The 20,227-nt window shown below is 44.9% G+C and overlaps 1 protein-coding gene across 6 annotated transcripts in view; it reads right to left on the bottom strand.

The window, feature by feature from the left end:
* Positions 1-3,515: 3,515 nt before the first annotated feature.
* GPM6B (glycoprotein M6B) overlaps positions 3,516-20,227 on the bottom strand; it is a 161,116-nt gene continuing 144,404 nt past the window's right edge. For 4 of the 6 annotated variants that reach the window (XM_005228441.5, XM_005228442.5, XM_005228440.5 and 1 more), the window contains 6 exons: positions 14,752-14,938; positions 12,945-13,101; positions 11,710-11,881; positions 9,061-9,134; positions 8,136-8,201; positions 3,516-5,571 (listed from right to left, as the gene is read on the bottom strand). In XM_005228441.5, the coding sequence (XP_005228498.1) occupies positions 5,422-5,571; positions 8,136-8,201; positions 9,061-9,134; positions 11,710-11,881; positions 12,945-13,101; positions 14,752-14,938 (806 nt within the window). In that variant the 3' untranslated portion in view covers positions 3,516-5,421. 6 annotated transcript variants of the gene reach the window in all.

Below are 20,227 nucleotides of genomic sequence, written 5' to 3'. Positions count from 1 at the left end.
AGTGGTTTTTGCCTGCTCCCTCTGCACTTGGCCTGGGTGCATAGCTGCAGGGGTACTCGTACTCCAGTGCCTGGTAAGAACTGCTGCTACATCCTGTAGGCCTTGTGAATGCCAGTCCTGGGGGCTGTCAGAGCCGGATAGCCTTCAGATCTGTCCCCTGGGTGGCAGGTGCCGATGCTGCAACACAGATCAGTGTACCAGCTCCTCCCTGGAGACATGGGTGATTGGAGCAGGCAGAGCATGGGTGCAGTGGTTTCTTGGTCCCTGGGGAGGATGGCCGTGCCCTGTGTGCTAAATTAGAAGCCTGACTTTAGGCAGCCTTTTAATATGTGTAAATAGACCCTTTTCAGGGAAAGACTTGGGAGTTGGTGAGTCCTCTCGAGCTGGGTAAGAACTGGCTGTGACAGCCATGTGGGTTTCTTGGACACCGCAAAACACCTTAAAACAAGGTGTTTGGGGCATGGTCTTTTCTGTAGGTGAGTCATAAAAAGGGGAGGTGCTAGATGTGGGGTCCGAACCCTTTGCTCCTCAAGGTGAATTGTGGAGGTGGGAGTGCCCACCAGATTGTGTGGTGGTGTGCCAGAGTTAGGGTTTCTGGTAAGTCTTATGTCTGAGCCTTTCCTGTCCATTTCAATGTGGGTGTTTTCTGCTCAGTGTGTAAGAGTAGCCCAGCTAGTTTTTTCTTTTAGAACAACCTGCTTGGTGTGCAGTGGCCTGTGCCGTGTGTCCATGGGAGGAGGGGGAGTTCAGGAGGCTCCTATGTCATGGTCTTAGTCCTAAACCCTCAGATAACTTTTAACACTTCCTAGTATTACTTCGCCCCCCCCCCCCGCCCCCATCTTCAAAGCCCTTGTCTAAATCATTTATTGTGTTTCAGTTTTCTAGCTTGGGGTTTGTTCGCTTCATTTCTTTTTTTTTTTTCCTCTGTCAGTCAACTTAAATTCTAAACAGTATTCTTATTACTCCAGATGAGGTTAGGGTCTGTTTCAAGAGCAATAAGTCTTCTCTTTATGCAGCACAGCAGGTGGTCACATCATCCCCCATGCGAGTGAATACAGCCTGCCAAATGTGACACGCTCCCCTGCACGCTGCCTACTCCTGCCTCCCCAAGACCCCCCAAATGGAGTCTGTTCAAATCCTCCCCAGGTGGGTAAGTATATAGACAGCAAACAGGAAGATGGAGGGGCGGTTGAGAAAAAGTGTTTTTTTTTTTTTTACCAAACCCGACTGACCTCTCTTTGTATTTTTTTTCCTCAAAACTTTCTGTTGTTTTACTCATCCTAACACTCACTTTGAAAAGGTTAGCTTAAGTAAAATCTGTAATTTTTCACACACTGCCAAGAACAAAGTAACCCTGCACTGGCTAGCAGCAGGTGTCACCATTTAGGACAAGACGGTACTCACAAAGTGCATTGCCGCCTCTAGATCTTGAAATGGGCAGACCTCCTTCTACTGTGCTTTGCTTTATTGCATGTCACAGATACTAAGATTTTTATAATTTAAAGGTCTGTGGCAACCTGAACAAATCTGTTGGTGCTGTTTTTCCAACGGCATTTGCCCATTTTGTGTCTGTGTCACATTTTGGTAATTCTAACAGTATTTAAAAGACGCTTATTCCTTGGAAGGAAAGTTATGACCAACCTAGATAGCATATTCAAAAGCAGAGACATTACTTTGCCAACAAAAGTCTGTCTAGTCAAGGCTATGGTTTTTCCTGTGGTCATGTATGGATGTGAGAGTTGGACTGTGAAGAAAGCTGAGCGCCGAAGAATCGATGCTTTTGAACTGTGGTGTTGGAGAAGACTCTTGAGAGTCCCTTGGACTGCAAGGAGATCCAACCAGTCCATTCTGAAGGAGATCATCCCTGGGATTTCTTCGGAAGGAATGATGCTGAAGCTGAAACTCCAATACTTTGGCCACCTCATGAGAAGAGTTGACTAATTGGAAAAGATTCTGATGCTGGGAGGAATTGGGGGCAAGAGGAGAAGGGGACGACAGAGGATGAGATGGCTGGATGGCATCACCGACTCGATGGAGGCGAGTCTGAGTGAACTCTGGGAGATGCTGATGGACAGGGAGGCCTGGCGTGCTGCGATTCATGGGTTCGCAGAGAGACACGACTGAGTGACTGAATGGAACTGAACTGTACAGTATTTCAAACCATCTGCTAGCAGAAAGTTGACAGCTCACTGAAAGCTCAGATGATGGATAGTGTTTTCTGCAGTGAAGTATCCTTTAATTAAGGTATATATGTTGTTTATTTTTTAAGATACAATGTTATTGCACGTGTTAATAGACTGTGGTGTAGAACACCTGTATGCACTGGGAAGTCCAAAAATTCATGTTACTCTTTATTGTACCATTTGCTGCATCACAGTGGTATGGAACCAAACCTGCAGTGTCTGAGGTTTGCCTGGATTAGGAACTGTTAGAAAGCCCTAAAAGGATTGTTTCAATGTAGAGTATTTTGCTTGTTGGTTATTAAATGAGTAGGTGAGTCCTGTATAATTTTGACTTGATTTTCATTCCTTAGAAATTAATTTTCACAATGTGTAACTAGAAAAAGGGAAAACTCTTACTTTTAAACCTCTAGAGGTTCCTACATTTTGTGGCAGGGTTTCTGTCAGTATTTTAGATAGTACCTGTGATCTGATTAACTTAAGAAATAACTGCACACAACACTCCATAAACAGAACGTGTTAAGCTGTGTGACCAACAGCATAATAATTGGACTGCTGATGTTCTCCTGCTGTGCGTGAGGGAAGGGTGATAATCCAGAGGCAGTGCCTCCTTTAGAAACGTCAATAGTGCCAAAAGCCAGTCCTTACTCAGAAAGGTCAGATATAGACAGTCCACATGTATAGTCATGTCAACAGGTAAGTAGTTGAAAGAGATTATAAAATGAAGTCCTAAGTAAGAAATCTAGCTCTGCGGCTTAGTTTTTTAAATTGAAATATAGTTGATTTACAATGCTGTGTTAGTGATGTATACAAAAGTGATTCAGTTATGCATGTGTGTGTGTGTGTATATATAAACATATATGTGTTTTTTATATACACTTTTTCAGACTCTTCTTTCCCTTTATAGTTTATTACAAAATAGTGATTATAGTTTCCTGTGCTCTATACAATGGGACCCTGTTGTTGAATAGACTGTGGTATCTTCGGTTGGTAAAACAGCCAGTGTTACTTGGACTTTTATGAAGGTTCCTCACTGTTCCCACTGTCTCCAAACAGAAAGCTTTGTATTAATCCCATAAATTAGTATATCATTTTTCTGACTAGCTTCATACCTAAGTGTTAGTGGCAATTGATGTAACACACCGCCCAGTGGGTTACAGTGTTTTCTCAAATTGCTCTTGCTTTGAGAGAGGCGTCTGTCAGAAATGAAACACATAGCACTTGGAAACTTGATTCCCATACAAATGTAGAATCTTGATTATGCGTACTGTTTAAAAATGACACCATACCGAGGACAGAGAGAGAGTATATATGTATGGTAAAAAGGCAAGTGAATGAAGCTATAATTTTTATTTCATTTCTCTTAATACAGCCACAGCTATTTCCACCTAAATAGATCTTTAAAATAAGCATACACAGGTATTGACTATTATCTACAAATATTTATTGTAACACTTGAATAGAACTACAGGAAGCCCTTGGCACTGATAGAAAATATTGATTCACTGTTAGGTTACAAAAATTTATACATAGCAAAATTTAATGCTCTTTACATAAAAAATATTAGACTACTTAAACAAAACTTTCAAAAATTCCTGGTAAGAGCTACCAGAATTAGAAAAGTAAAATTAGGCTTTAGACACTGCCTCTTCTAGAACACTGGACTCAAACAGCACCTCCACTGCTGGAAAAAATATTTAGGTCTGTCATGCAACAGGAAAACAAAACACCAAGCTATTCTGGAACAACTGTTCTACACAGAAGAGATCGTCTCCCGATTTAGAAAAAGAAAAAATAGTCAAGATCCAAATAGGCATTTTTAGGCATTAACAACAACACCAACAAAGAGAATCCAAATGAAATATTATACTTGCTGTTCAATTTTAATAGCATCTGATAAAGGTATGCTTCCTTTCATTTTAACACATTTCTGCACGTGGATATGTTTAAAATCCAGGAAACAGCCAAACCACAAGTTAATTCTTAACATGAATATACATAGTTAACCCTATTATATTATGCAGCCCCCTTTAAAAGCACTGATGCACCCAACAGTTATATGTATCATTTCATAAAGAACAACACAAAGTTTACCATCACTAATACCCAATACCTATAGTCACTTAATGTTCTGAAACACAATGATTTAGAAGGCAAGTTTCTTTTGAAGATGGCTTAAACTCAAGCATTTGGGTTTTTTTTTTTCTTTCTTTTCCTGAATATTGAACTTTATTCCAGGAAACTTTAGATAAGAAAACATGAAATAAATATCAAACCTAATTGAAATTAATTCAATATTCAAGTCTATAAAAGTAGGAGGTCTGTGGTCTGTTGGTAATTAGGTTTTGGGTAATTGGTATGAAACTGTAAACTTGCTATTTAGACCACATAAAAATGGTTTTGAGTGGTGGTCATTTTAATAAGGTAACACTTCTTCATTAAGAAAAACATTTGTGGAACAAAATTCTTTGAAGGATTTGGGGTTACCTATTGTAAGTTCTTAGAAATTGAAAACATACTCATTAAGGCAAAGCTGACATTTATTTAAAAGAAATCTATTACAAAATTGATTTTGGATAGCTTGTCAGTCTGAATCTAGCTTCATCCATGGTAGGTAATACAGAATTATTATAGTGGGCTCATTTTAGCATTCTTGAGGGAAAGAAAAACAATTTCTGATTGGACCAGGAAATTAGTATGTCCTGGACTTAAGAGGGGTGGGGAGACCAGCTAATATTTTTCTTACAAGGGTCAACTCTAAGAATCACTTTATCTTTGAGCCACAATTTCATACATGTCAGCTGTCAGAAATGGAATGTCACATCAATTCCATTTTAGCTCCTATTTAGATGTGTTTGAGGACAGATGGCAGAAGTGAATGTGTGGTCATACCGCCTGATGCTGTTATGGCATGGTCCTTATCAAGGGGTGTCGTGTTCTCACAGCCTGTCTTGGTAGGATTGTGAACATGCCACAAATTTCAAAAGGATAAATATTCATTTTGTTGAAGTGTTGCCTTTTAAAATGGCTCCCATGAAACCTCCAATATCTGTTGTAAAGAAAAAGAGTTACCTACTGGAAGGTTTTCCTAGAAATACATCCCAGCAGCTTGAGACAGACAGTGAAGTGTTTGGACTTCTACATGAGTTTGTTTGGTGGGGTACACATCTGTACTGCAGAGCAGCTGTCTGATGATTTGTCAGAGCTGTAAATTCGTTGGCTGAGACCCTCTGGCAAACATTTATGTGTAAGAATTTAGTTGTTCTTTTGACCGAGACTGGATATCTTGCAGTTCCTGTTCTTCCTTTGCTTTGATATCCTGGTAAGCCTGCATTTTGCTTGCATCCTTTAAGTAAGCCCAGTTAGAAGACAGTATCATGAGGAAGTGGATCTGGAAAAGAAGGGTGAGCATGATGGCTAGTGAGCATGTGAGAAGGCAAAGCGAGCTGTGAAGGCAGATTAGACGCTCTGTGCTGTAAAAATGGAGAGGGTTATTCCGGATTAATACTCATTCTGCTATCAGAGGCATCGGAGACTGAGTGCAAGCTCTGCTAGGACGCTTCATATTAAAAGGGTGAAAAAAGTTAGTAAACAAACATAATGAATCAAGAGAAAATGGCCCAAGTTACTGTTAAGAAAAGGCAAAAATGAAATACGACAGGGTGCTTTTTACCATTTTAAGAGTCACTTTAAAAACGAAGGCAAAAGTTCAGAAACACGCTGTGTGGTTATTTTAGAATGAGTGTTGTGCAAAGATCTTTCCTATCTGTGGACAAAAATCAATTTCCCCAAAGGCCTGAAAGTGTGAATGGTGTTTATTTTGAGTAAATATAAAACTACATATTTAACATGGAAAAATTAAGTCAATGTCAAAACCAAAATTAAGAACTATCAGCAAAGCATGCAGTCTCTGTGTTAACACACTTTTAGTAGTGAAACTAGTTTTCATGTATAACTGCCGTGATTTCATTTCACAAAACATCAAAATCGTTATGATCATTCTTTACAGTTTGATGTGGCAAATGCTTCTTTTCCACTTATTTTCCTCATCTTTCCTGCAATATCTATATATCAAGTTCCTTATATTTCCTTCTCAACATATTGGAGACTTTCAGATCCAAGCACAATTACTTTCCCCATTAGAATCTTACGTGCAGTTTGAGAAGTGGCTATGAGGAATCAGTTACTACTCACCCCAATCCAACACTGTGAGGTTATCCATTCTGTGGGCTCTGAAAGGACTGATAGTGTTGTGTAAAAATAAAACTACATATAAACATTTCTTGAGAGATAACAAGTGAGCTCTTTTTCTTCAGATTTTCATCAGCTTATTTGAGGGGCATTTATTTGGTAATGAGACCTATAATCGTTAAAAATACTGTAATCAGATTTTAAATATTCCAGACAGAGTCTGAGAAGACCAAATCCAGATGAAAACGGGTCTCTTCCAATTCATCTTCAGTGCTTGTGTTCATGACTGAAATGGGTTATCAAGCAAGCAAAAATAATGGAAAACACAGGTATTCCAGTTTTAATACTTCACTTAGAGATACTGCTCAGAGTTTAAGTTCAAAGAACTTTGTTAAAAAACAAAGACATTGTTTTTCAGTGGCTGCTCACCAATGTCAGTAAATAACTGAATCCTTTCCACAATGTGGAAATAGCCAGATCTCATCATCATTTTGGAGTTCATGTACGGTAAGTCATTTGAGTAATCTACCATGCAAAATGAGTTGACTAAAGCGATTTACAAATTACTGTAACAAAACTGCAGAAGCCTAGGCTCTGCTTTAGTCTGGGGGTCAGTGATACTTCACGCTACGGAATATAGCTCTCTAAAGCTCCTTATTGGCCTTATGCAACTTAGAATTTAGTGCAGCAATCTTCCCGACTCTTAAACTTCAAAACCGCATAGTTATATGTGGTAGCCATCATGTAGATCAGCTGGTGGAAGAGAACAGAACAGGACAGTAAGATACAGGCAGTGTGGGCTGCTGCCCTGATACTTCTAAACTCGGCCGGGGATGGGAGCCAGCTCAGAGCCTAGGGTGTTTCTTTTTTGCCATTTGTAAGCCCATTATATCTCGCACACTCAAGTTTCTGGAGTCTCACGTATACAATATAAGTCATCAGCCCAGAGAACAGGTCCCCACCCTGAGGGAACAGAGGGTTGCCTCCACGTGGGGAGGGATGACATCAAAGATAGGACAAACTCTGAAGTACTCACTTCCTCATTTCTCAGCACTTGAGGTTCCCCCTCATTCTACCCACCTTAGAACTCTGGACACCACAAGCCAAGCCCTCCCAAGTTTTCGGTCCATGTGGATACACACAGATGCACACCTGTGTGGTGGTATCTTCCGTATTTGTGAATATGTCCTTGTGCTAAAATTTCCCTAACTCTCAGGTCAGCACTGACGGCCACGCAGATGCACAGAATGCAGAAAAGCTGACATGCCCAAGGCAACTGTGGCAGCCTTGGCAGCTATGGCAAGCTGTAGACAAGCGTCTTTTTCATCATGTGCCCTGGTTTTTGCATTTTTGTGACCTCACTCTTTCTGTGGTCCCTCATGAGAGTGCTAAAGGGCCGTCTAGTGTTCCTAAGCGCAGGGAAACTGCAGGGGGCCTGACAGAGAAAATACATGTGTTCAGCAAGCTCCGGTCAGGACGGGGCACACTGCTGCCGGCCTTGGGTACACTGTTCATAAATTAGCATTATATCCCACAAGTTATACCCCACAAGATGCCTTTAAACAGAGGCAAAAGGATTCTTCCCACTGAATCTGAATCTCATCACCTACCATGAATGCCAAGACCAGCACCTCGTCCTTCCTGCAGGCTAGACACGGGGTACGTTTACATAGGGGCACCTGAACCAAGGCAGAGTCCCAGGTGTGTTGGCTGGAAGGGAAATCTGTTAGGATGGTGCCTGCAGGGAAGGGGGCCAGCACTCACCAGGGCAATGACGGTGGCGCCAGCTCCAGCACAGGCCACGATGAACAGGTGATAGGACATGTAGAACTAGGAGAGAACCGGGCACCGAGGTGAGCATTCTGTGGGGGAATGATGGCCGCCTCTATTCTGGGCACGCTCCCTTTTCCTCTGTAGGGCTGATTTCTGAAGGCCGGGCACATGCTGGGCTTACCTGGGGAGCTTTCAGAACTTGGCAAGAGGCTGCACCTCAGGCCAATTACATGGGAGCAGCTGGGGCTGCTCCCCACGAACAGGGTATTATCCTGCTCCTGCATGCCTGCCACCTGCGGCCCGGATCGTGGATGTACACACCCAGCAGCCAGGTAGTGGGCCCTGATTATTGCGGTTGTTCCTTCCTAAACCATGTCAGGATCGTCTTAAATGCAAGCTCCCACCAGTGCATTTGAGAATCTGCTTTTACATACAGTTGTAAGCCAATGCCTGAAGACTGTTCTAGGGCAGAGAGATTTTTCAACCATAGTGTGTCAGGATTTACTGCCAAGTAAGGATGAACAAGCAATAGCAGCAACTCAGTCTTTAAACAAAAGACTAAGTTGCCAATGTATAAAAATTCAGTTGTATACAAATTAAGGGCAGTCCTCTATGTGAAAATTTACATTGGTCCGATGACAAATGTTCTACTTTGAAAAACAATCTGAAGATGAAAGAGAAGAATCGAGATATATTCAGACTGGGCAGGATTGGGATCACTCTCCAAATATCCCTAAAAGAGAAAGCTGTCTGGTGGCGCAGGACCGTCACTCTGGATTCAGCCATGGACAGGGCCATTGTCTAGGTGGAAAATGGTGGCTCAGAGCCCTCGTGGACTTTCTCCCTAGGAGCACCCTCTGCCTCAGCCTGAAGTGCCCAGTGGTCATCTAGGACCAGCTGAGGGGCCGGGGCCTACCTCGTTGGTGTTGCAGATGTTTTCCAGGGCCGAGCCACATATTCTTCCTGGGAAAGCATTCCAAGGGATGATTCCTAGAAGTGAATCCCAGCAGAAGGTTAGTGATTAGCACAAATGCCAGCACCCCTGCTTGTACCGGGCCCCTCCACTTTCAGAGGCAATTACAACACAATCACGTGCTGTGCTCTTCATCAACAATTGATGTATCTGCCCTCTGCAGAAGAAACTTTCTGGAATAATAAAAAGTCCTATTTGGACAACAGGGCAAGAACAAAGGCAACTAGTCCATGAGATAATTGGACAAATTATGCTTTGGTTAGCTGAGCTGATATTCATGAACTCGAGTTCAACAGCTGCAGGACAACCCCCACCCCCGCCCTTATAAGGCATTTCCTCCTCCTCAAGCCAAACACATCTCGCCCTGAACGTCATGGTCTGCGGCCTTGCTCCTCAAGCTCTTTCACCATGGTTGGCCCTGACTCCGTTCTGAAAGGGAGAGGCTATGCTCAGAAAGGTTCATGGCAATTTGACAGAGGAATTTGTTTATATTCTGTAATCTGCACTTCCATTTTGTATGTCTTTGCTTTTCTGTTCCTTTTTGTTGTGTTTTACAAGTATCTCAGAACTACTTTGGATTGAAAGTCCAATTAGAAGCTTGGAAAATCACTGTACTTCCCCACAGAGCGAGGCCAGCTCAGCCTGTGGTGTCCTTGCTGTATCCAACTCCCCTCCGTGGTCACCTCGTCCACATGGCGGCTGCTGCTTTTTCTGTCATCACTGCCTCTATGTGCCCTTAAATATGAAACACACCTCAAGTTCTCTTGTCTCCCAGGAGGTCAGAAAGGAAAATACTTAAAAACTATTCCTTCTACCTTTGTTATGGACCAGTAGTAAGTCTTTGTTTCAGGAGAATGGGAAATGATGAAACCACTGATTTCAAGGACAGAAGATTTTTAAAAATGATTACTGATGACCAGACATTTGTAGTGAATGCTGAAGAGTAGGGAAATGATACATGCACCTAGATATTCATTTACAAATATTTAAAAAATCAACTTGAGTCTCTGTTTTCCATCTATTCTAAAGAACAGTGTAGTTGAACCTTTGGCTCTATGAGAAGAGCTCAGTGCAAGGGGCATTTTAGGTTAAGTTTTGTATTATGGTTCAAGGTAAGATGCTGAGGATAAGCCAGACAGGAAGAAAGCTCTTCTAGAAAAGCTCTGAAAGAACAATTATTTCCTCTTCAATTCTAATGGAAAACTTTTTCCCCCTAGTTGATCCTGCCAAGAACAGGATTTCCACCATTCTGGGCAGAAGTACTACTGAAACTGCCTTTTCTCATTCAGGAGGGATGTCTGGTTTGCAGTGATGGACAGGAGGTACCATGGCCCTTTCTGTGGCCTCTCAACATGAACTGAACTTAGGTAAAGTGCCCACTCAGAAAAATATGTTTGAATAGGTATCCAGCGCTCAGCTTTGTTAGAGTCCCTTTGGATGACTTTAAAATATGCCTGGATTTTATGTTGTCATTGAGTCTCTAGAGCCACATGTCCTCCCCTGAATCTTCAAAGTCTCCACTCATATCCTGAGTCTCCAGAATCTCATCTCCTGAGTGTCCAGAGTCTTGTTTACAGTCTCCTCTCAAGACTAGCCTAGGTCTTATCTCCTGTCCTAAGTCTTATCTCCGGAGTCTCCTGAGTCTTCAGGGTCTAACCTCCAGAGTCTCATCTCCTAAGTCTCCTTTCTTGATCTCCTGAGACACCAGGGTCTCATCTCCTGAGTCTTGTCTGCTAAGCCTAAGGCTCGTCTGCTCTGCCGAGTATCCTAGGTGTCCTTTCCTGAGGGTGCTATCCCGAGTCGATAGTGTATCCTGTCCAGGGTCTTCTCTCCTGAGTCTCATTCGCTGAGTCTCCAGAGTCTCATCTCCTGAGTCTCCAGGGTCTTTCTCCTGACTCTCCTGTCCAGGGTCTCATCTCCTGTGGCTATAGATCTCCTCTCCTGAGTCTCCTGTCTCTCTGCTCATGAGTAGCCTAAATCTCCTCTCATGAGTCTCCTCTTCACAGTCTCCTGTCCTGAGACCCTGGGGTCTCATCTCCTGAGTCTCCTAACTCTCATCTCCTCTCAGTCTCCTCTCCTGAGTCTGCTCTCCAGGATCTCATCTCCTGAGTCTCTAGTGTCTCTTCTCCTAAGACTCCGAGGTCTTGTCTCCTGAGTCTCCTGACTCTGCTCCTGAGTCTGCTATCCAGGGTCTCGTCTCCAGAGTCTCATCTCCTGAGTCTCCACTGTGTTGTCTCCCGAGTCTCCTAACTGTCCTGTCCTGAGTAGCCTAAGTCTCATCTTATCTCCTTAGTCTCCTAAGTCTCCTCTCCTGAGTCTACTGTCCAGTGTCTCCTCTCCTGAGTCTCCTATCCAGATCTCCAAAGTCTCCAGTCTTGGGTCTCGTCTCCCAAGTCTCCCGAGTTCCTCTCCTGAGTCTCTAGGGTCTCATCCCCTGATCTCCAGAGTCTCGTTTCTTCAGTCTTCTCTGCTTTCTTCTGCTCTTCTCCATCCTAATGATTATTAGAATTATTATTATTATGACCCTATAATAATTTAGACCTGCATATGCACATAGAACACAAACAGATTATGGGACTGCGCAGGAAGTACCATATTGCCGGATGTCCACACAGATCTGCTCCACTCCTGCTGTCCCGTTGGTTTGGGGGGACTTGATGACTTCACAGGTGGACCATATGTTGTAGAACATAAACACTGGCACTGCCGAGAAACCAAACACACCCAGCCAGGCCACTCCCAACACATAGGTGAGGAAGACGAACTAGGACAAGAAGGAGAAAGAATCTTCACCAACCAGTGTAATCCCTGGGAGGAAGAATAATATATTTCTCCTAATACTGAACTTGCTGGATGCAGTCACTGGACCATAGCAGATACAAGGGAAGTTTTGGAACTTTGCAGTTCCCTATTTAGTAAGGACGTGAGTGGCCAAGGCAGGCTGTCCCTTGTCCAAGGTCACTGAGCTAGCTGGGGCAGGGCCTCCTTCAGCCGTGCCTTGTAAATATCAGTTCCACACTTACCAAGGTGTGTGGATGCTCTCACAGGCCACTGCATCAGAACTCTGTTCCAAATTGCCTTTATTCTACATAATAGATGGGCTGTAGAACAGCCACCACTACAGGAAGCTCTTTGTGGAAAAGAACCTGGGTAGTTTCATGATCCTGTGAAATTACTAAAAAGCATTAGATGCGCCTTTACTACATTTACAATAGCCATGAACACAAGCTTAGTGCACAGTAAACCTGCTCAAATGCTCATTTCCCTCTAGTCTTGCTTGGTTTTACACCTTTAAGAGTCCTCACCTCAGGACAGCAGAGAGCTCATTTGGTGTCCTCAGCCCTGCAGCCTGTGTGTTTATCTTCCTCCTTCCATGACTTTCTGCCTCCATGTGAGTGCATCTCTCTCAACTCCCCAGCTGTTTTCTTCACATCTGACAAGTTTTCAAATGCCAGACCCACACATCCAGCTGCTTGGCATAGGCCATTATAAACCCCACTTCAACAACCCCCCCAACTCCAACTCCAAAAATGCCTCCTTCCCACCTCTCCCTCCACCCCTGAATCTCCTTTTGTGATAGAGCACTCTCTGCCCCTTTCTCTTACCGAGCCCCTTTTAAGCTCTGTCCTCTGCTAGGCCAGAGGTCAGCAAACACTGTCCGTGAAAGGCCAGAGAAGGAACTGGTCAGGTTCCACTGGGTCACAGACACGCCTCAGCTTTGCTGAGTGAATGCAGTCACAGACCACATGTCAGCAAAGGGGAGCGGGTGCCAAAAACCATACCAGACAGAAAAAACTTGAATTTCGTATCATTTCATGCATACTCACCATCCCACTGATGCACCGGCCACAGGCGGTTGTTTTAAACTCCCCGTGCAGTTCTTTCACTGCACTCGTGGTGTAGAAGCCTTCTGCCAGCAGAATGATCCCATACAAGAAGAAAAAGGATGCAATTCCGTAGATGACATACTGCATCAGCTGAATTCTGTGAAAAGAAGATCCCAAGTGGTTACATTTGCGGCCTGATTTTGGCCTCTGGAGGGAGGCTGTGAGGGTAGGTGACACCCTGTGACAGCCGACCCACTGATGGCTTTGGTGGGGGTGCTGCAGACAGGCACCCCTGCCCAGACCACAGCAACCTGGACCCTTCTTCCAAGGGGTGGGCAACTTCCCAGATGAGGGAGATGTTTCCTTTGGGCGGGGCCCCAATGGACTTACTAGATGATACTCCTTTGCATGTAAGTAAATGCAGAGATTGATGAGTTACAGCCACTCATCCAGGACACACATACAGCCAGCATTTCAACTTGGGTCCAGTGGATGGTCTGTTCCTTCCACCACATCAGAATGTCTCCCAACCAGGCTTTGTGATTAATGGTTTTCTGCTAAAACCCCTAAGTAAGCATTCATGGCCTCTCTATGGAGTAACTCGGGCAAACACTTTCTGCGCAAGACACTGTCATAACACAAGTGATAATGTATCAAGCAGGTTTAAGATACAAAAAGTTAATTCACATCTAATTTTGTCCTATGAAACCCCACAGAAATGCAGATGACAACCTTTGGCTGCCCAGTGGAACCAGCTGGTAAGAGACTACAGGTACCTGGGTCCTATCCCCAGAGATTATGACTCAGCCTGGGGTGAAACACAGACCTTTGGATTTTTTAAAAAAACATTCTTCCAACTTTGAGAGCCATTTACCAACATCACCAGCTAATTAAACTACCATGCTTTCCTGAGGCTCAGTCATGGTAAATATTTCTTGGTCTTTTTTTGTACCCAGTTTGCACTCATTGAATCCCTTGTCCTGCTTGATCCTCCTCATGGCCTCCCCCACTGCTGATTTCTTTGAATCATTTCACAGATAAAAAAATTTCCAAGGACTCTTCCAACATGCTTCCCTTATTATTTCATAAAAATTCATTCCTGCCTTTTTCAAAGGGCTGGTAGAAAAGTATCTCCCAATCACAAGGCACCTAAAGACTGTCAACTTTGGGAGTAAGGAAGGAAAAAGCAAACAGTGAGGGGCAGGGGAAGACACGCGAAGATAATCATCAATACACTGCTGCCAGGCAGGCACGCTTATGAGAATCCATGCATGGGAGTTGGACACTCAAGAGGATTCTAGGACAGCAGGGCTGAGGCCATACCCCTAAAACTTCCCCTTTTCTGAACTGGAGGATCCCTGGGGATTTTTCCTCTGCTTGAAGAATGAACATCCAGGTCCTGCTCCTGTAGACTTCGGGTGGGGCTAAGTCCTTGACAGGCTCCTACCAGGCCAGGGCTGGCCATTTTCTCTGACAGCACCGGAGGGCATCTGTTACTTGGGGACTGTGGTAACCCTTGGTGAGAGGATGGGCAGTGTTGCCACCATCCCCCTTGGCCACCCGTGCCTTGTGTCTTATGTGTGCACCGTCCCATTCCCCAGGCGCAGTCCTATCCCAGGTCCCCAACACCCACTGCACTCCTGGCCCTTTCTTTTCCCTTCTTTCCTGGCCCTTTTCCTGTCTGCCCCTGGGGAGCGTGAATGAAAGGCATCCATTTTCTCCCAGGGGTGCCCACAGCAGTATTTCTGCAACCCTCCTGGGGTGGTGGCACTTTAAATGCACTTCTAAAAGGAAGGAGGCAACTTACACTTCACTCAGCAGGGCATGGTCGCTGGTGTTGGTGGAGAAGTGCTGCTCCAGGATCGCCACGGTGCCTGCCAGAGCCACATGCCCACAGCCGCAGAACAGGGCGACACCCGAGAAGCAGAGGATGGTGGCCACCAGGGAGGCGTAGGGGACTCCGCCCAGACACTTGATGCAGCATTCAAAGCAGCCTGGACCCAGGGGGGAGAAAACATGGCTGGTAAGGGTAAAACGCCTACGACTTCATGAAGACCGCGCATTAACAGAGAAGGTCGACTCTTCCCTCTGCCCCGCGTGCTCTTTGGGTAACAGCTCAGCATCGCAGAGGCTAAGAGGAGCTGCCCTCATCTGCTTCTGTGGGTGAGGACCTGGGGGCTTCAATGGGAAATGAAGCTTAATTTGCTCGGGGTGTGTGGCAGAGCAGCTAAGTGACAAATGGTTATGGAGTAAGGCACAACTCTACCGCTTCCTGATTGACCCAGGGTTGAGGTTAGGGGACCCCTGCTCAAGTGACAATGAGAAGCAGTCACCCCACTAACAATGTCAGAAGAACTGCAGTGAGGCTGCCGTTCTATGAAGACAAGTGACCATCAAGTTCCCCCCAGCCTCACCCTTATGGGGTTTCAGGTAGCTATTTCTCTATTTTCGCAGCAGCCAATGGCTTTCCCCAGCCTCTGACCTCCTGGGCAACCAGAAGAGTCAAATACAGTAATTACACTATTGCTGTGATCAGAAAAATATCAAGGGAATCAGTCTGGAAAGGGGGTGGGCATATGGGTCCCTAGAAGTACCAAGCCACCCAGATCTACTCAAATGGGCCCACTCAGGTTTCATTCATGTCAATACCAGAAATCAGCTCAGCTTTTAAATAAAAATGTTCCCCCAGAGCCAGGCAGCACAAGCAATTTAATCATACTCATCCCCCGAACCCACCTCCTCAGCTTCCACCTGCCCCCGCCCAATGCACATGTTGAGAGCAAGAACCCAGAACCGGTGGGTGACGTTTAAGTACTTGAAGAGGGAAAAGGAACAGGGTTGGGGTGGGAGGGGACAAAATGAGCACCCATGAAGTGAAATGAAGGAGAGAGCCACAGTTCACTCTTCATTCTTGAGAGAAATTAAACTCATTCATTTTTCAAATCAACTTTGACTTGAGATGTCCATAAAGACCTCCCCAGGGACTGAGTCAGGTGACATTTTCAGTTTGGAGACATTTTATGTTTCAGTGGAGCACTGCAGGCCTCAGGGTAATGTCGGTCCCTCTCCTGACCTCGCGTCCCTGTTTATACTATCCAGACCCTTAACTAAATGGCTTGTCAGGGAAATCGAACTCTGAATGCATTATGATGTTTAACAGCAATCAAGAGCAGTTCATGACTTCAGGGCAAGCACATTAAGGTGGCTAAATTTCTTTCCCCCAAACGGCCTTTACAGTAGATAGGGAATGACTACCCAGCATGAAACACTGGAGCTAGGCCTTTCCATTTTGATGATCATTCCATGCTAAACTAGCATTTGCTTAAACCTACCCTAGGAGATAACCCCATATATCTCTCTTCAGTTCACTGGAAAGTAAAAATGCCAGGCCCTCATAAGAAAGTGTTCTTCCTTTCATTTCAAAAGATGACCAGCTGTTTTCAAGAAGATCAACCTCCCTGAAATGGATTGATGAAACCACCCAAAATGGGACCCAGTACACAATACAGTTCAAGTCCACTAGCAAGTCGCTACCTTAAAGAGATTCGGACATGTGAGATTTGTGAACACAGATGATGGAGGTCAATCTCATTTTGTCCCGTGACTTCCTAGCAGGGTGAAGTGAGGTAAGAGGAACACAACTAAAAGTCCAAATTCTCCAGGCTCCCAAACCAACAGCAACTAAAATTCTTGGCCTTGATATGTGTGTTGCATCATACAAGAGAGAAAATAGACCTCTTTTTTCTTGTGTTGTATCATCCCCACTTCTCCCATTCTCAGGCTCCACGATGAAGTTAGGCACAAGATGAATGCCTGCTTCCATAGCTAATGAAGTTATCTCTGGTCCTTAATGGATAGAGATGTGTGGCCTTGAGACTGTGTTGGCCAAGATGGTGGCCACTGGGCATATGTGGCTGTTTAAATTACTCAAAATCAAAACTTCAGCTCTTCCTTTGTAGAAAGTCACATTTTACGTGCTCAAGAGCCACATGGGCTTTTGGCTATCATCTTGGACAGAACAGATACAGGAGATTCTCTCACTGGAGAACACTGCTATTGTGGAAGATCAATTTTGACCTGCCACATACTCTCTTGTGACATGAGCTAGGTTCTGAGTTTTACTTTGGATTTCATTCATTCGGTCCTTTTTGAAGATCTAGAGGGTGATAAGCACTGTTGTTGGCACTGGGAATACAAACATAAAATAAGACGCATTCCTTGCCTTCAAGGAGATCAGTTAGATGAGTAACAATTTCTATGGCACACTGTGATGACTACCAAGACAGAGGCTGCTGGAGGGCCAGTGGATGGTCAGGTGGAGGAGAGAGAGACAGAAGGACAGGAGGAAATATAATTCAAATTGGAGAGGGATCCTGAAAGGCTTTCTACAGTAAAACCTAGGATGCCAAATATGTGAACAGCTGACATGGGGACACTGATACAATTTGAAGAAATCTGCATATTACTGGTGTACATTATCTTACTAAGCCTACATCCTTTCTCATCATTTGGGGTTATGGTTAGGTGTTATAGTGCAGTGCACTCACCCTGTAACAAGAGAACTCAACCTTCCAAATCCATGGTTGCAACTTCAAAACAATCTTTCCTCCACATAGGCTAGAGCTGTCTGCTTCTTTCAAAGGAAATGCCACAGCTGTTCCGTGGCTCAAAACAGACAAGGGGGGATCAGAAGAATGATGCTCTTCAGTCCCCAATTCACCACTAGATCAAGGCTAACATTTTCCTCCAATTTGTCTTTCTCATGGACTAGTTCTAGAACAGCAGGGGAAACCAGAGACTCAAGACTTTCAGGATCACTTCAATGAAGCATACTCTCTCAGCAGAAGCCAATGCTCTTAGGTTTTTGGTGGGTTTTATTTATGAACATAGAGCTCTGGCTCCTGTAGAAGTCTCCATATTGGTCAGGGCTGTTGCATGTGCACACCTAAAACTCTTATGGACCCCGCTGGCCACCAGGAGCCAGAGCCTGTGAAATACATCCTGGGAAAAAATTACAGGAAATAAGAGAACTGGATACAGAGCTTATTCTAACATGGTTGGCCAGTTACCCACAAGGCTAAAAACGCATTTCTGGTGGATATCCAACCAGCTGTGGATGGATTGCTCCCCACTGTATATTTTCTGTCAGTCTAGAAGCCATCTCTCCTTACACTGTGTAACATATCTTTGAACACTGGGTAATTTGGTCATATGCCACACGCTTATCCCAGAGGAACCAAGAGTGCTGCAAAAAGCTGGCAAGAAAAAGCCAAATATGTTTCTAAAATATGATATCAATACTGTTAGTGTCCTCACATTAAGAGCATTTCTGACCTATGGGTATGAGTGTGGCAGAGGTAGGGGGTGGAGGCCATGGTGACACTGTGCGTTCAAGCTAGCCTCACAGGAATACACTGGCACAGCCCCATTGGGTCCTGGGTTTACTATAATGCTCCACTACTGCCATCTTGACATTCTTACTACTTTCTGCACAAGGGTGTCTGAATTTTCAATTTTGCACTTGGCCTACAAATTACGGAGCCAGTCCTGGGTATACTTACTCCTGGGTGAGAGGAGACGGGAGGGGTTCTTCCTACTTTATATGCCCACCGTGGCACGGTTTTATTTCAGTGTCAGATAGAAATACAGCCTAGAAAGGCAGATGTCACCTTGCCTACCTACCACGTTGTCCTGAGCACAGCAACCGTCCCATGAGGTCAAATGCCTGGCATGTGGGAGAATTACTAGCTTCCCCTTTGCTCTGAGAGGGAGTAGGAATCACCCACTGTACTACTCCCAACAGAGCCAATGCTCCAGGTTCTGCTAAACCAGGGATCTGCAAACTAGAGCCTGTGATTTTGCCAATAAAGTTTTATTGGAACACAGCTTACACCCCTTCATTGACAAATTGCTGGCGGCTATTTCTGCTCTACCAAGGCAGAGCTGGGTAGCTGTGACAGAGAGTGCATGGCTTACAAAGCCTGCAACAGTTACTATTTCCAGGAAAAGTTTGCAGACCCCTATCTGGAGGCACTGACATGCAGACTGTGGTCTGAGGACAAGGAGCACCAACATCACCTGTGAATATGGGAAAGATGCAGAGTCTCGGGTCCCACCCCAGAACAGCTGAATCAGAAAATCAGCGCTGCGGCGGGGTAGCCGGCATCTGGGCTTTCAGATGAGTCCCACAGAGGCTCAAATCTGAGAACCACAGTCTTAACGAGTCGCACTAGCTCTTCACTGTGGCAGCCCCACCAGCTTTCTTTTATTACCAAACTCTGTGACAATAAATACCGAACACCATGAAACGATTCCTGGCTTCTGGCCAAGATGGAGTATCAGAGAGCTAGTTTATCCTCCAGCCTGAAACCACAGCCGAACTGAACAAAACCTATGCAACGATGGTCTTCAAGGTACTAAGACAGCAGGCTGTGAAGGACCACCCATGGCGAATGAGTCAATGATTAAAATAAGTTCTCAATAGAACCAAAGAAGCCACGTGAAACGCCCTGTGACACGTTTCAAAGACGCAGTTGGTATGGGGTCACCTGAAGGTGCAGCTCAGCTCTCACCGGAACAGGAGAAGCTTTTCCCCATAACCTTGCTGTTATCATCATCTCAGGTACTGGGGTTTCTTAAAGGCCTAATTGGATGGAAGCTGTCAATTAAGCAGGGTAGTAACAGATATGGGTGAGGACAAGAGCACTGGGAGGGAGGGCACAGCTGTCCATTTATTCCATCTCATTCCATTAGCACATTCAATGCTCACCCAAGTGTCTGAGGTCCCATGGACTGGGCTGGACACTGGGGACTCGACAGCGAGCTAAGACAGGCGAGCTACATGCTAATGCAGTTTATAGCCTGGGGGAAAACAGACATTATCCAAATTGCGTGGGGATCAGAAGTGCTAGGAAACAGTAGGGACTTACTCAGGCTTTTGGAGGGTAACCAGGGACAGCCTCCACAGCTTAGACATGAAGCTTAGACATGAAGGATGGGTGGTTAGGGAGGGTGTTCCAGCAAACAGGAACTGCGTGAACAAAAGCTCTGTGGGGGAAAAGGGCAGGGTGCGTTCCTGGGCATGGAAGATGATGCCAGAACAGAGAGAGTACGAGAGGAGGGTGGGGCAAGGAAGGCAGGAGGGGTCTAGGGGAGCTGGATGCACTGGAGGCTTTCCAGGCCACCCAAAGAGATCTGGACTTTAGCCTCAGAATCACAGGACACCACCAAGCCTTTCTGACCCTGGGGAACAGACCGGGGCTGCAGAAGATTCCTCTGGAGGA

This window comes from Bos taurus, chromosome X (assembly GCF_002263795.3).
Source record: "Bos taurus isolate L1 Dominette 01449 registration number 42190680 breed Hereford chromosome X, ARS-UCD2.0, whole genome shotgun sequence".
NCBI classification, from domain to species: domain Eukaryota; kingdom Metazoa; phylum Chordata; class Mammalia; order Artiodactyla; family Bovidae; genus Bos; species Bos taurus.
Note: the sequence above shows the minus strand (reverse complement) of the source record. Positions and strands in the feature narration are given on the sequence as shown.